Source organism: Hylobates moloch, unplaced genomic scaffold (genome assembly GCF_009828535.3).
Source record: "Hylobates moloch isolate HMO894 unplaced genomic scaffold, HMol_V3 SCAFFOLD_7, whole genome shotgun sequence".
In the NCBI taxonomy this organism is placed as follows: Eukaryota; Metazoa; Chordata; class Mammalia; order Primates; family Hylobatidae; genus Hylobates; species Hylobates moloch.
Genome location: NW_026652282.1, coordinates 76,379,786 through 76,393,585, shown reverse-complemented (window position 1 = coordinate 76,393,585; position 13,800 = coordinate 76,379,786). Strand labels below are relative to the sequence as shown.

General features: G+C 37.9%; 1 protein-coding gene across 1 annotated transcript; it reads right to left on the bottom strand.

Annotated features, from left to right (window-relative positions):
• Positions 1 to 12,433: 12,433 nt before the first annotated feature.
• On the bottom strand, positions 12,434 to 13,457 carry LOC116811118 (dnaJ homolog subfamily B member 1-like). Its single transcript, XM_032756225.1, is given in 2 exon segments — positions 12,434 to 12,973; positions 12,975 to 13,457. Coding segments are annotated over 2 exon segments (1,023 nt in total).
• Between the last annotated feature and the right edge of the window lie 343 nt (positions 13,458 to 13,800).

The following is a 13,800-nucleotide window of genomic DNA, read 5'->3' as shown; positions in this document are numbered from 1 at the left end:
CCACAAGAGAATGCACACAGCATAGCCTCCACTATTCTGTCTGAGGGGTTTTCCAGCAGCCGGAGAGCAGTTCGACAGCCTGGTACGGCCAGTGTTTGCCCCCAAGAGGCCAGAGGACAAAGCCACAGGACTAGTTTCAATTCCCTAGGGTTTGAGCACACCAACCACAGTTATTGTGCTGAGATTTTTGGCTAGAGTTCAAGTGTTGGGGGGAACCCCAAGTCTTAGAACACAGAGAAGAGTGAGGTGTGGATTCATGTGCTGGTGTGGGAGCTAACTGTCCCTCCCTCTGCAAGACCAGTCAGGGAAAGGTGGAGCTTGTTGGCCAGTCACAGTTTCTGCCTGAGGGAGCCCCATGGTCCTGATCACCTGGAACATGCCAGCAGTCTGAGTGCAGAAGGTTTGAGACAAAACTAGCTGATCAGGCTAGATACTGGGATCCCTTTGCCCAAGGACCCTCCACCCTTGACCAACTATATCACCAGATCACCTGCAGACGTACCCCGCAACCTGCTTTGTCTTTGCTAAGCTCAGAAAACCAATGGGTCCCTGAGGAGTTGCAGGAATCCTGGTGACCTAAACTTTGGCTCTGGCCACCTTCAAGGGAGGAGGAGTGCAGGCTGCCAGGGCTCCCCATGGAGCTAAGAGAAAATGAGCACAGCACCAGTGATTAAAAGGGGTTCCCCCAAGGCCCAGGAACAGACTTGGTGAGGGAGTTATTTCTTGCACATCCCCATCTCTCCCTCCCCAGAACACTGCTGTAGATGAGCCTATCTGCCGACCCTTACTCTTAAGCACCATCTACTGGATCACAGCCTGAACAACATTACTAACAAAAGTAAATTCATTTCACACTGTGAAACCCAATGTAGAAAGTCAGTCATAACTGTGGAACTCATACAGAGCTTTGGCCCTCAGAAGGCACCCAGAAATGAAACTAATCAACTATAGATGCTATACACCATAGTCAAACAACCAAGGGGAAAGTATAATATATAAGCAAAAAAAACAACCTCATTTAAGTGACAGCAATTTCAAAGAGATAAAGGAACACCAGCTTCTCAGATGAGAAAGAACCAGTGAAAGAACTTCAGCAATTCAAGAAGTCAGAGAGTTTTCTTACCTCTAGATATTCACAGTAGCTCCACAGCAAAGAATCCCAACCAGATTGAAATGTCTGAAATGACAGACACAGAATTCAGAATATGGATGGGAAGGAAGCTCAATGACATTAAAGATAAAATGGAAATCCAATCCAATAAAGTGAGTAAAATTATTCAATAGTCGCAAGATGACATAACCATTTTCAGGAAGAACCAAACTGAACTTCTGGAATTAAAGAATTCACTACAGGAATTTCAAAATACATATGAAAGCCTTAACAACAGAATAGACAAAGTCAAGGAAAGAATTTCAGAGCACAAAGACAAGTCCTTCAACTCAACCCAGTCAGACAAAAGCAAAAAAAAGGGGAGAATTATAAAATGATGAAAGCTTCTGAGCAGTATAGGATTATGTAAATAGACCAAATGTATGATGCATTGGCATTCGTGGGAGAGGAGGAGAAAGAGTAAGCAACTTGGAAAACATATTTGAGGATACAGTTAACTAAAATTTTCCCGATCATTATAGAGATCAACATGCAAAGTCAATAAATTAAGAGAATCCTGTGATCAACTATACAAGACAACCACCACAAAGGCAAATAGTTATCAGAATTTTCAAGGTCAATGTGAAAGAAAAAATCTTAAAGGCAGCCAAAGACAAAGAAGGGCATTACATAATGATAAAGTGTTAAGCAAGATGACTTGATAACCCTAAATATATACACATCCAACATTGGAGCCCCCAGATTTGTAGAACAAGTACTTCTAAACCTGTAAAAAACTTAGCCACACAATAATACTGGAGGACTTCAACACCACAATGAGTGAGCTACACAAACTATTGAGGCAGAAAACTAACAAATTCTGCACTTAAATTTGACACTTGACCAACTGGATTTAGTAGATATCTGCAACATAATCCACTCATCAACCACAGAATATACATTCTCCTCATCTTAACACAGAACATATTCTAAGATTGACCACAGGCTTGACTATAAAGCAACTCAATAAATTCAAAAAAATAAAAATCATATCAAGAATGCTTTTAGACCACAGTGGAATAAGAATAGAAATCAATACCAATGAGCTCTTTCAAAACCACACAATTACATGGAAACTAAACTTGTTCCTCAATGACTTTTAAGTAAACAATGAAGTTATAGCAGAAATCAAAACATTCTTTAAAGTAAATGGTAACAGGCATCTAACATACCAAAATCTCTGGAATGCAACAAAGACAGTGTTAAGACCTAAAGCAAAGAGTATGTCTTGAGATCTAAGGCTCAGCTGTCACCTTGGAATTTTTCTCTATTACTGTTTAGGTAGGATTTCTTGTTTCCTGGATTCTGTGGCTTTTCCTTTTATTTTTTATTTTTTTCACTTGTTTTGGTGCAGCACATCTTCCAGTCATTCCCTAAGAAGGAACACACTGTGGAGGTACATTTTATGAGTCTTTGCATGTATAGTAATCTTTTCTTTGTCCTCACACTTGATTGACAGCTCATTTGGATATAGAATCTTAAGTTGGAAATAATAGTCAATCAGAATTTTAAAGTCATTCTGCTGGCTTTCAAAATTGCTGCTGAGAAGTCTGATGTTCTAACTCATTATTTTCCTTTTTAAACTTCTACCTCTTCCTTTTAATTGTTATGGGAAGTATTTCGGTCCTTCTTTTTATCACTCACCTTCTTGAATCTCATGGTACTCTTTGTTTTAGGTCTCCTCTCATCTATGCTGCAGAGCTCTCATGAGATCCTTCAATCTAGAACATGTTCTTGTGTTTTTCTGACAATTTTTTTCTCTATATTTTTCTCCTTCTGGAAATCTTACTTGTAAAAGTTGAACCTCCTGGATTGATGAAGTCTTTTATTTTTCTTTAATATTTTCTAGTACTTTGGGAGATTTCCTTAACCTTATCATCAAACTCTGCCATTACAATTTTTATTTTAACAACTATCTTTTTCATTTACAAGAGTTCTTTGTTGTGTCCTTCATTGGTTCTTTTAGCATCTTGTTTTTGACTTTCAGGTCCTCTCTAAAGATAATTGTTAGGCGATAATTTTTTTTTCTTTTAATCTTTTTATTTCAACTGGTATTTGGGGAACAGGTGGTGTTTGGTTTGGTTTCATGAATAAGTTCTTTAGTGTTGATTTCTGAGATTTTGGTGCACACATCACTCGAGCAGTGTACACTGTACCCAATGTGTAGTCTTTTATCCCTTGCCACTCCCAACCCTTTCCCCGAGTCCCCAAAGCCCAGTATATCATTATTATGCCTTTGAAGAGTCATTCAAAGCTTTCTGCATTGTCTAAGTTTGTCAGAAGAAGGCATTAGAGACACAAATGCCTAGAGGACTCAGAAAATTTATTTTCTTTCACATACATATGTGCTTTCTTTCATGTCTCTTAAACATATTACAATCTTTATATACATTTTTATACTATGGCAAAAACATAATAACGTCTCAATTGACACTTGGCCTTAAAGTCACAGAGACAAAATAAAGAAGTTGCAAATTTGATTAATTAGATTAGATCAAGACGGCCAAGGGCTTTAGAAGTAAAGAATCTAGAAGAAAGAGAGACTCAAGAAAAGCCTTTGATATCAGAAAAAACTGGGGAAGAGTTTTTAATATGTAGATTGCAAATTGCAAAATTGAAATGGCACAATTGAAAATCAGGCTATTAATAATTCCAGAAAAATGAAAATGCCATAAAACAAAACAAATGTAATCACAGTCACTAATTGGTGCTACAACTAACAATGTATACATAGTAACAGTGTAAACACTAATTATTTTCACTTAAAAGAGCACTTTTTTAAAAAAAGAACTGAAATAATTTAAGGGGAAGTAATATTTAAAAAGATAATGGCTGAAAAATTTTCTAGAACTGATAAAGACGGGACTACAGGTCTAGAAACCACAGCACACCCAAGCATTAGGAAAGAAAGGGTATCTAAAAAGAAACAATAATTGTAACTACAACTTTTTTAAAACATTAACAGCTAGAATACAGTGAAATCATATCATCAAAGTTATGAGAGAAAGTAACTCAATATAAATTACTGTACTGCTTTAAATTTTTAGTAATTGTGCCACATTACTTTTTCCTCCCTATATCCCTATAACCGTGTCCTTGTACACTCCCTTCCATATTGACTTTTGGGTTGGTTCTGTGATTTGATTTGACAGTTAGACTTTATCAAATCTGAGGCTTAAAAAGCACTTGATCATTGGGGCTTAGCCTCTTACTGTTGGAATCTCTACCTCTATCATGTGAAAAAGTCTGGGAGAGCTCACTAAAAGATAAAAACATATGGAGCAGAAACAAATAATCTCAAGCGAGATCTTCCTAGATCAGTTGTGGTAGACAAAATAATTCCCTCCCTAAACCATCCATGTCTTAATCCCTGGAATGTATAAATATGTTGCCTTACATAGCAAAAGTGACTTTAAATATATATGTGATTAAATTAAGGGCCTTAGGATGAGGCCATTGTCCTGCAATATCCCAGTGGTCCTAATGTCATCAAAAATATCCTTAAAAGAGTCAAATAAAAAGATGTGACAACAAACACAGAGAGAGAAACAAATGGGAGAAAGATGCTAATATTGCTGGTTTTGAAGATGGAGGAAAGCAAGCAAGGAATGTAAGTCATCCCTAGATGCTAGAAAATGTAAGGAGGTTCTTCCCTAGAGTCCCAAGAAACAGCACATCTCCACCAGCATATTGATTTTAGCCCAGTAAGATTCATTTTGAACTGAGCACCAGAGCTATAAGATAAAAATTTGGGTTGCTTTATGTTTTTACTTTTAAAAAAACTTATCCATCATAACTGTACATATTTTTGTCAGTTTTTTTTTAATTCTTAAAAAAATTTATGGTGGGGTGCAATGGCTGACATCTGTAAAGCCAGCACTTTGGGAGGCTGAGGCGGGTGGATAATGAGGTCAGGAGATCGAGACCATCCTGGCTAACACGGTGAAACCCCGTTTCTACTAAAAATACAAAAAATTAGCCAGGCATGGTGGCAGGCGCCTGTAGTCCCAGCTACTCAGGAGGCTGAGGCAGGAGAATGGCCTGAACCCGGGAGGCGGAGTTTGCAGTGAGCCGAGATCGCGCCACTGCACTCCAGCCTGGGCGACAGAATGAGACTCCATCTCAAAAAAAAAAAAAAATTATACATCATAACTGTACATATTTTTGTGGTACATGTAATAATTTGATATCTGTATACAATACCTAATAATTAAATCAGGGTAAGTGTGATATTCATCACTTCAAATATTTACCTTTTATTTGTGTCAGGAACACTACAATTCTTCTAGCTATTTTGAAATATACAAGAAATTATTGTTAACTATAATTTTCTATTGTACTATCCAACAGTAGGACTTACTCCTAACTGTATTTTTGTACCCATTAACCAATTTCTCTTTATCATTTTCCTTTTCTTCACAGCCTCTGATAATCCCATTTACTCTCTGTTTTTATTGGATCCACTTTCCTAGTTTCCGCTTATGAATGAGAATATGCAATATTTGTCTTTCTGTGCCTGACTTTTTTCACTTAACATAATGTCTTCATATTCCATCCATGTTGCTAAAAATGACAGGATTTTATTATTTTATTTAAAATTATTTTAATAAAATTCATTGTGTGTATATATATATGTATACACAATAAGGAATATACAATTTCCTTATCCATTCATTCATTGATGGACACAGGTTGATTTCAGATCTTGGCTACTGTGAATAGTGCTGCAAGAAAACATGAGAGTAAAGATATTTCTTTTATATACTTACTTTCTTTCCTTTGGATATATAATGCCTCGCAGTGAGTTTCATATGGTAGTTCTATTTTTAGTTTTTTGAGGAACCTCAATATCATTTTCCATAGTGGCTGTTCTACTTTACATTCCCACCAAAAGTGTAGGAGCATTCTGTTTTCTTCACATCTTCGCCAGCATTTGTAATTTTTTTTTAATGATTTCCATTGTAGGTGAGTCATTTCATTGTGATTTTGATTTGCATTTTCCTGATGATTAATGTTGAGTATTTTTTCATATAGTTTAGCCATTTGCATGTCTTTTTTGAGAAATATGTATTAATCTATTTTGTTTACCTTTTTTTTTTTTTTTTTTTTTAAGGAATTTTGCTCTGTCACCAGGCTGGAGTGCAGTGGCATAATTTCGGCTCACTGCAATGTCCTCCTCCTGGGTTCAAGCGATTCTCCTGCCTCAGTCTCCTGAGTAGCTGAGACTACAGGTATACACCACAACGGCTGGCTAATTTTTGTATTTTTAGTAGGGATGGGGTTTCACCATGTTGGCCAGGATGATCTTGATCTCTTGACCTCCTGATCTGCCCGCCTGGGCCTCCCAAAGTGCTGGGATTACATGCGTGAGCCACCGCGCCTGGCCTTTGTTTACTTTTTAAAGGGATTATTATTTTTGCTATTGAGTTTGAGTACCTTATATATTCTGGTTATTAATATCTTGTTGGATAGTTTGTTAACATGTAATCCCATTTTGCAGGTGATCTGTTCACCGTGTTAATTGCTTTTTGTTTTTTGTTTTGTGTGTGTATGTGTGTTTGCGTGTGTGTGTTTTTCTGTGTGAAAGCTTTTTATTTTGAGGTAATTACAACTGTCTATTTTTGCTTTTGTTTTCTGTTCTTTTGAGATTTTACCCCAAAAATATTAGTTTCAAATTTTTACGCCTAGCATTTAAGTCTTTAGTCCATTTTGAGTTTACTAGTTTTATATGTCAAATGATGGGGATCTAGTTTTATTCTTTTGAAAGAGATACTCAGCTTTCCCAGCATCATTTTATTAAAAAGGCTATTCTTTCTCCAATATATGTTCTTGGTGCAATGCTGAAAATGAGTTGGCTGTAAGTTCATGGATTATTTATGTGTTATCTATTCTGTTCCATTGTTCTGTGTCCGATTTGTATGACATGCTGTTTTGGTTATGACAACTTTGTAGTACAGTTTGAAATCAGGCAGTGCAATACTTCCAACATTGTTCCAGCATTGTTTTTTTTGTGCAGGATTTTTCTTTTTTCTTTTTTCTTTTTTTTTTTAGCAATTTGGGGTATTTTGTGGTGAAATTTGGGTTGTTTTTTTTTAATCTTTTGTTATAATTTTGTGGGTATATAGTAGGTGTATATATTTATAGGTACATGAGATGGTTTGATGCAAGCATGCAATATTGAATAATCACATCATGGAGAGCGATGTGTCAATCAATTCATTTTCCCTTTATGCTACAAATAATCCAATTACCTTCTTTTAGTTATTTTAAGATGAAAAATATTATCAACTGTAGTCATCCTGTTGTGCTATAAAATGCTAGACCTTGTTTATACTTTAATTTTTTTTTGTACCCATAAACCTTTGCCACCTTTCCCCAACTCCTCACTACACTTTCCCACCTCTAGTAACCATCCTTCTACTCTCTTTCTCCATGAGTTCAATTGTTTTGACTTTTAGATCTTACAAATAAGTGAAAACATATGATATTTGTTTTTCTGTACCTGGCTTATTTCACTTAACATAATGATCTCCATTTCTATCCATGTTGTAAGTGGCGGGATCTCATTATCTTTTACAGCTGAATAGTACTCTATTGTGTATATGCACCACATTTTCTTTACCTATTCATTTGTTGATGGACACTTAGGTTGCTTCCAAATCTTAGCTACTGTGAACAGTGCTGCAACAAACATGAGAGTGCAGATATCTCTTCAATATATGGATTTCCTATCTTTTGGGTATATACCGAGCAGTGGGATTACTGGATTATATGGTAGCTCTAGTTTTAGTTTTTTGAGGAACCTCTACACTGTTATTCATAGTGGTTGTACTAATTTACATTCTCAACAACAACAGCTTACAGGAGTTCTCTTTTCTTCACATCCTGACTAGCATTTGTTACTGCTTGGGCTTTTTTTTTTTTTTTTATAAGCGATTTTAACTGAGATGAGATAATATTGTAGTTTTGATTCGGATTTCTCTGATGATCACTGATGTTGGGCACCCCTTCCTATGCCTATTTGTCATTTGTATGTTTTCTTTTGAGAAATATCTATTCATATCCTTTGCCCAGTTTTTAATAGAACTATTATATATATATGTATTTTTTTTTCCTGTAGAGTTCTTTGAACTTCTTATATATTTTGGTTATTAATTCCTTGTCAGATGAGTAATTTGCAAATACTTTCTCACACTCTGTGGGTTGTCTCTTCTTTTCGTGATTGTGTCCTTTGCTGTGCAGAAGCTTTTTAACTTGATGTGATGCCATTTGTCCATGTTTGCTTTGGTTACCTGTACATGTAGAGTATTGCTCAAGAAATACTTGCCCTGACCAATGTCTTGGAAATTTTTCCCAAAGTTTTCTTTTAGTAGTTACATAGTTTGAGATCTTAGATTTAAGTCTTTAATCCGTTTTGATTTGATTTTTGTATATGGTGAGAGACAGTGTTCTAGTTTTATTCTTATGTATGTGGACATCTAGCTTTCCCAGCACCACTGATGTAAAAGACTGTCTTTTCCCCAGTGTATATTCTTGGCACCTTTGTTGAAAATTAGTTCACTGTAGGTGTGTGGATTGTTTCTGTGTTCTCTATTATATTTCATTCTTCTATGTGTCTCTTTTTTTTTTTTTTTTGAGATGGAGTTGCAATCTTGGTTCACTGCAAGCTCCGCCTCCCGGGTTCACGCCATTCTCCTGCCTCAGTCTCCCGAGTAGCTGGGACTACAAGCTCCTGCCACTGCGTCCGGCTACTTTTTTGTATTTTTAGTAGAGACGGGGTTTCACCGTATTAGCCAGGATGGTCTCGATCTCCTGACCTCGTGATCCGCCCACCTCGGCCTCCCAAAGTGCTGGGATTACAGGCGTGAGCCACCGCTCCCGGCCCTATATGTCTGTTTTTATGCAAGTACCATGCTGCTTTGGTTTCTATAGCTCTGTAGTATAATTTAAAAATAGGTAAATAGGTAATTTGATTCCTCCAGTTTTGTTCCTTTTACTCAGGATTGTTTTGGCTATTCTGGGTCTTTTGTGGCTCTATATAAATGTTAGAATTAAAAAAAAATATTTTTGTGAAAAAGGTCATTGGGATTTCAATAGGGATTGCCTTGAATCTGTAGATTGCTTTTGGGTAATATGGACATTTTAACAGTATTAATTCTTTTAATTCAGGAACATAGAATATTGTTTTTCAATTTCTTTTATCAATGTTTTATAGCTTTCATTATATCTATCTTACACTTATTTGGTTAATTTCTAGGTATTTGAATTTATGTGTGGCTAATTGTAAATGAGATTACTTTTTATTTCTTTTTCAGATTGTTCACTGTTGGCATATAGAAATGCTACTGATTTTTGTACATTGATTTTGTATCTTACAAATTTACTGAACATATCAGTTCTAATCATTTTCTTCTGTAGTCTTTAGGGTTTTCCAAATATAAGATCATATCATCTGCAAACAAGGTACATTTGACTTCTTCCTTTCCAGATTGGATGCTTTTTATTTTTTTCCCTTGTCTGAATACTCTAGCTAGGGCTTTAGTACTATGTTGAATGGCACTGGCAAAAGTGGTCATCCTTATCATGTTCCAGATCTTATAGGAAAGACTCAGTTTTTCCTCATTCATTATGATACTAGCTATGGGTCTGTCATATATGGCTTATATTATGTTGAGGTGTGTTCCTTTAATAACCAGTTTTCGAAGGTTTTTTTTTTCATCGTAAAGGGATGTTGAATTTTATCAAATGCTTTTTCAGCATATATTGAAAGGATCATATGGTTTTATCCTTCATTATGTTGACATGATGTATCATATTGATTGACTTGCATATGTTGAGTCATTCTTGCATCCTAGGGATAAATCCCACTTGGTCATGATGAGTGATCTTTCTGAAGTATTGTTGAATTTGGTTTGCAAGTATTTTTTTGAGGATTTTTGCATCACTATTCATCAGAGTTATTGGCCTGTAGTTTTCTTTTTTGAATGTGTCTTTCTCTGGTTTTGGGCAATACTGACCTCATATAATGAATTGAGAAGTATTTCCTCCTCCTCTATATTCCGGAATAGTTTGAGTGGGATTGGTATTAGTTCTTATTTAAATGTTTGGTAGAATACAGCAGTGAAGTCATAGGGTCCTGGGCTTTTCTTTACTGGAAGACTTTTTATTATGGCTTTGATCTTGTTACTTCTTGTTAGTCTGTTCAGGTTTTGGATTTCTTCTTATTTTGATTGTGGTATGTGTCTAGGAGTTTATCCATTTCAAGATTTTCCAATCCATAGATACATAGTTGCTCATAGGAGACACTAACGCTTCTTTTAATTACTGTAATGTCAGTGGTAATGTCTACTTTTATATGTCTGAGTTTATTTGGATCATCTCTGTTTTACTCTTAGTCTGGTTAAAAGTTTGTCAATTTTGTTTTACAATAAACCATTTTTATGTTTCATGTTTCATTATCTCTTGTATTGTTTTCTTCATGTCAATTTTCTTTATTTCTGTTCTGATTTTTATTTTTTCTTTTCTTCAGCTGATTTTGGGTTTGGTTTGCTGTTGCTTTTCCAGTTCTTTAAGATGCATCATTAGATTGTTTATTTGAAGTTTTTCCTCTTTTTTGATGTAGGCACTTGTAGCTATTCAATGCCCTTTTATTGCATTTGCCATATACCATAGGTTTCTGTATGGTTTTTTCCATTATCATTTGTTTCAATTTTTTCAATTTTTTTCTTAATATTTTATTGACCCACTTGTCATTCACAAGCATGTATTTGTATAGTTTCAAAAATTCCTCTTGTTTTTAATTTCTAGTTTTATTTTACTGTGGTAAGAGAAGATGGCTGATGCAATTTGAATTTTTTTGAGTGTTTTAAGACTTGTTTTGTGACCTAACAGGTGGTCTATACTGTACCTAACATAGGTCCATGTGCTGAGGAAAAGAATGTGTATTCTGCAGCCATTGGATGAAATGTTCTGTAAATACACATTATATCCATTTGTTCTATAGTGCAGATTAAGTCTGATGCCTCTTTTTTGCCTGGAAGATTTGTTCAATGCTGAAAGTGTGATGTTGAAGTCTCCAGCTATTGTGGTATTCAGACTTTTGTCTCTCTTTAAGCTCTGATGATTTTTTTTTTATTTGAGGTTTAGCATCAGTCTTTAATGCTGTCGTGCTGCATTGACAAGCCACACACTTTGGTCTCATGTTGGCAGTGGCAACTTACAATGAGTCTAAAGGTCTGAGCACCAGACTGGCCTCCAGGGAAGAGACATTTGTTCCAACTCCCCTTCCCTCCCCAAAATTTCTTCAGAATTCCATTATGGCCCTATACAGAGAGCGGTGGCTGCCGGGGACAGGTTTTGAGTGTACACCAACTATACATGGAATTATAAAAACATATTTACAAACATTCCACAGTGCTCCTGTAATCAGAAGCAAATACCCTTTTATCAAAAGGGATTGTATCTAGGGCTGTGCAAAATTCAAAAGGATCAGATCCTTTTGAAAGAGTCCATAGTCCGTGAAACAAAATATTACCTGGGCCACTGGTAAGCCCCAGGTGTGCCAAGATTGCCTTACAGAAATGGAAAGAGTGCGACCCACAAAGTGAGGACATTCAGCTTCACTGGAGCCAGAGGTCAGGAGAGCCCCTTGCTGGGGCCAGGCTCCCAGACCCTCAAGGGAGTGGTGGCTGCACTTGCTGGAGTCACTCACTGGAGGCTGGCTCCCTTGGTCCTGCTGGAACAAGAGGTATTGCTTGTGGGCGCCAACCAGGCAGTTCTACAGGAATAGTTTAGGTTCTCAATTTGAGATGGCCAAAGAGAAGACAGAATTCTCCAGGAGAAGAGCAAGACATGGGAGACAAATACAGAATAAACGACGAACTGATCACACAACAGAAACGGAGGAGTGTACAAGGTCTGGGAACCAAGATAGCAGGTCGGCATTATCTACTAGCCAGAAGCAAAGGGACACAGAGGGATGAAGTCCAGCTGCTGGTCTGCCTGTTGCCCCTGGACAGGGACTGGAGGTGGATGTGGGCCCATCCCGGGAGGGCTGCAGGACCCAGTGGGGCAGATTGGAATGCCTTTTCCTGTTGTTCCCACCACCTGATGCCCTATAGCTCAAAAAACCACTGAAGTCTAGTGTACAACTTTGAAAGATTGTAATATATGCTCTGGAAAACATTCAGCAGTACAAAAGCCCTCACTGGGCCCTCCCACCCTCTCATGGTCCACAACTGGCAGAAAGGTCCAGAAATCCTTGAGCTCTGCAAAGGTCTCTGGTCAGTCCTTGGGGAGCTCAGGTAGCCATATTGGAAGAACCTGGGGAATCCTTTCGGGGAAGATCACTTCAAACTCAATAATGAGGTCCCCACGTTTCTCGGGCGTTTTGAGGAGGAGGAGGCCTTCTCCAGGAACTTTTCGCCACATACCAGGCCTGATGACATCTTTGAATACGACCAGTATCGTCCTGCCATCCAGAGTGGTGACGTTCACTGTGCAGCCACACAGAGCCTCCCGGAGGCTGATCCTGGCAGGATAAATGACATCAGAGCCATCTCTCTTAAAGATATTGTGTGGCTTGTCCTTTAAAACAAAGATGATATCAGCTGGAATGTTGTTGGAGGTCTTGTCTCCTTCCTTGGGGAAGGTGATTTTGGTCCCTTCTTTCCACCCCTTCTTCACTTCGATGGTCAAAATTTTGTCTTCGTTTCGAATGCTCTTTCCGTCGGGGTTTAGCTGCTTGTGGGAGATTTTCATCTTCTTGGTACAGCCTCTGTAGATCCCTTCAAGGGAGACTCGAAGGCCGTGGGTGATTGGGGGGATCTTGCTTCTTTCGGGCGGGCTCTTGGGCAGAGCGGGAGCGGCCAAAGTTCACATTGATGAAGCTACCCATCCCCATAGGGAAGCCAGAGAATGGGTCATCAATGTCCATGCCTTCCTTCTCGTTCCACTGCCCAAAAAAGGTGTCAAAGGGATTTCTGCCACCGAAGAACTCAGCAAACATGGCATGAGGGTCTCCATGGAATGTGTAGCTGAAAGAGGTACCATTGGCACCACCGCCGCTACTGCCTCTGGGGCCACTGCCCTTTAGGCCTTCCTCTCTGTAGTGGTTGAAGATCTCGCACTTGCGCGGGTTGCTGAGCACGTCGTAGGCCTCGGGGATCTCCTTGAAGTTCTCCCCAGTGCCGGGCTCCTTGTTCTTGTCCCGGTAGTAGCACAGTGCCTGGCAGCAGTAGGCCTGCTTGATCTCCTCGTCCGATGCACCGTGGGCCAGGCCCAGCATCTGGTAGTAGTCTTTGCCCATGGCCCCCGCCTGCGGCCCACTGACCCGCTGTCACTGTCCCCCAGCAGATATTTTTTAATTCTATCTGGTTGCTTCAGTGTTGGGACCATATTTATTTAAATTTGTTATATCCTCTTGCTGAATTGAACCCTTTATCATTATATAGTGACTTTATTTGTCTCTTCTTATTGTTTTTGTCTTAAAATTTATTTTGTCTGATATAAGTATAGTGACTACTGCTATATTTTGGTTTCCATTGGCATGAAATATTTTTCCATCCCTATGTTTTTAGGATATATATGTCTTTATAGGTGAAGTGTGTTTCTTATAGGCAGCAGCTCAATGGGTCATTTTTTTTTCATTC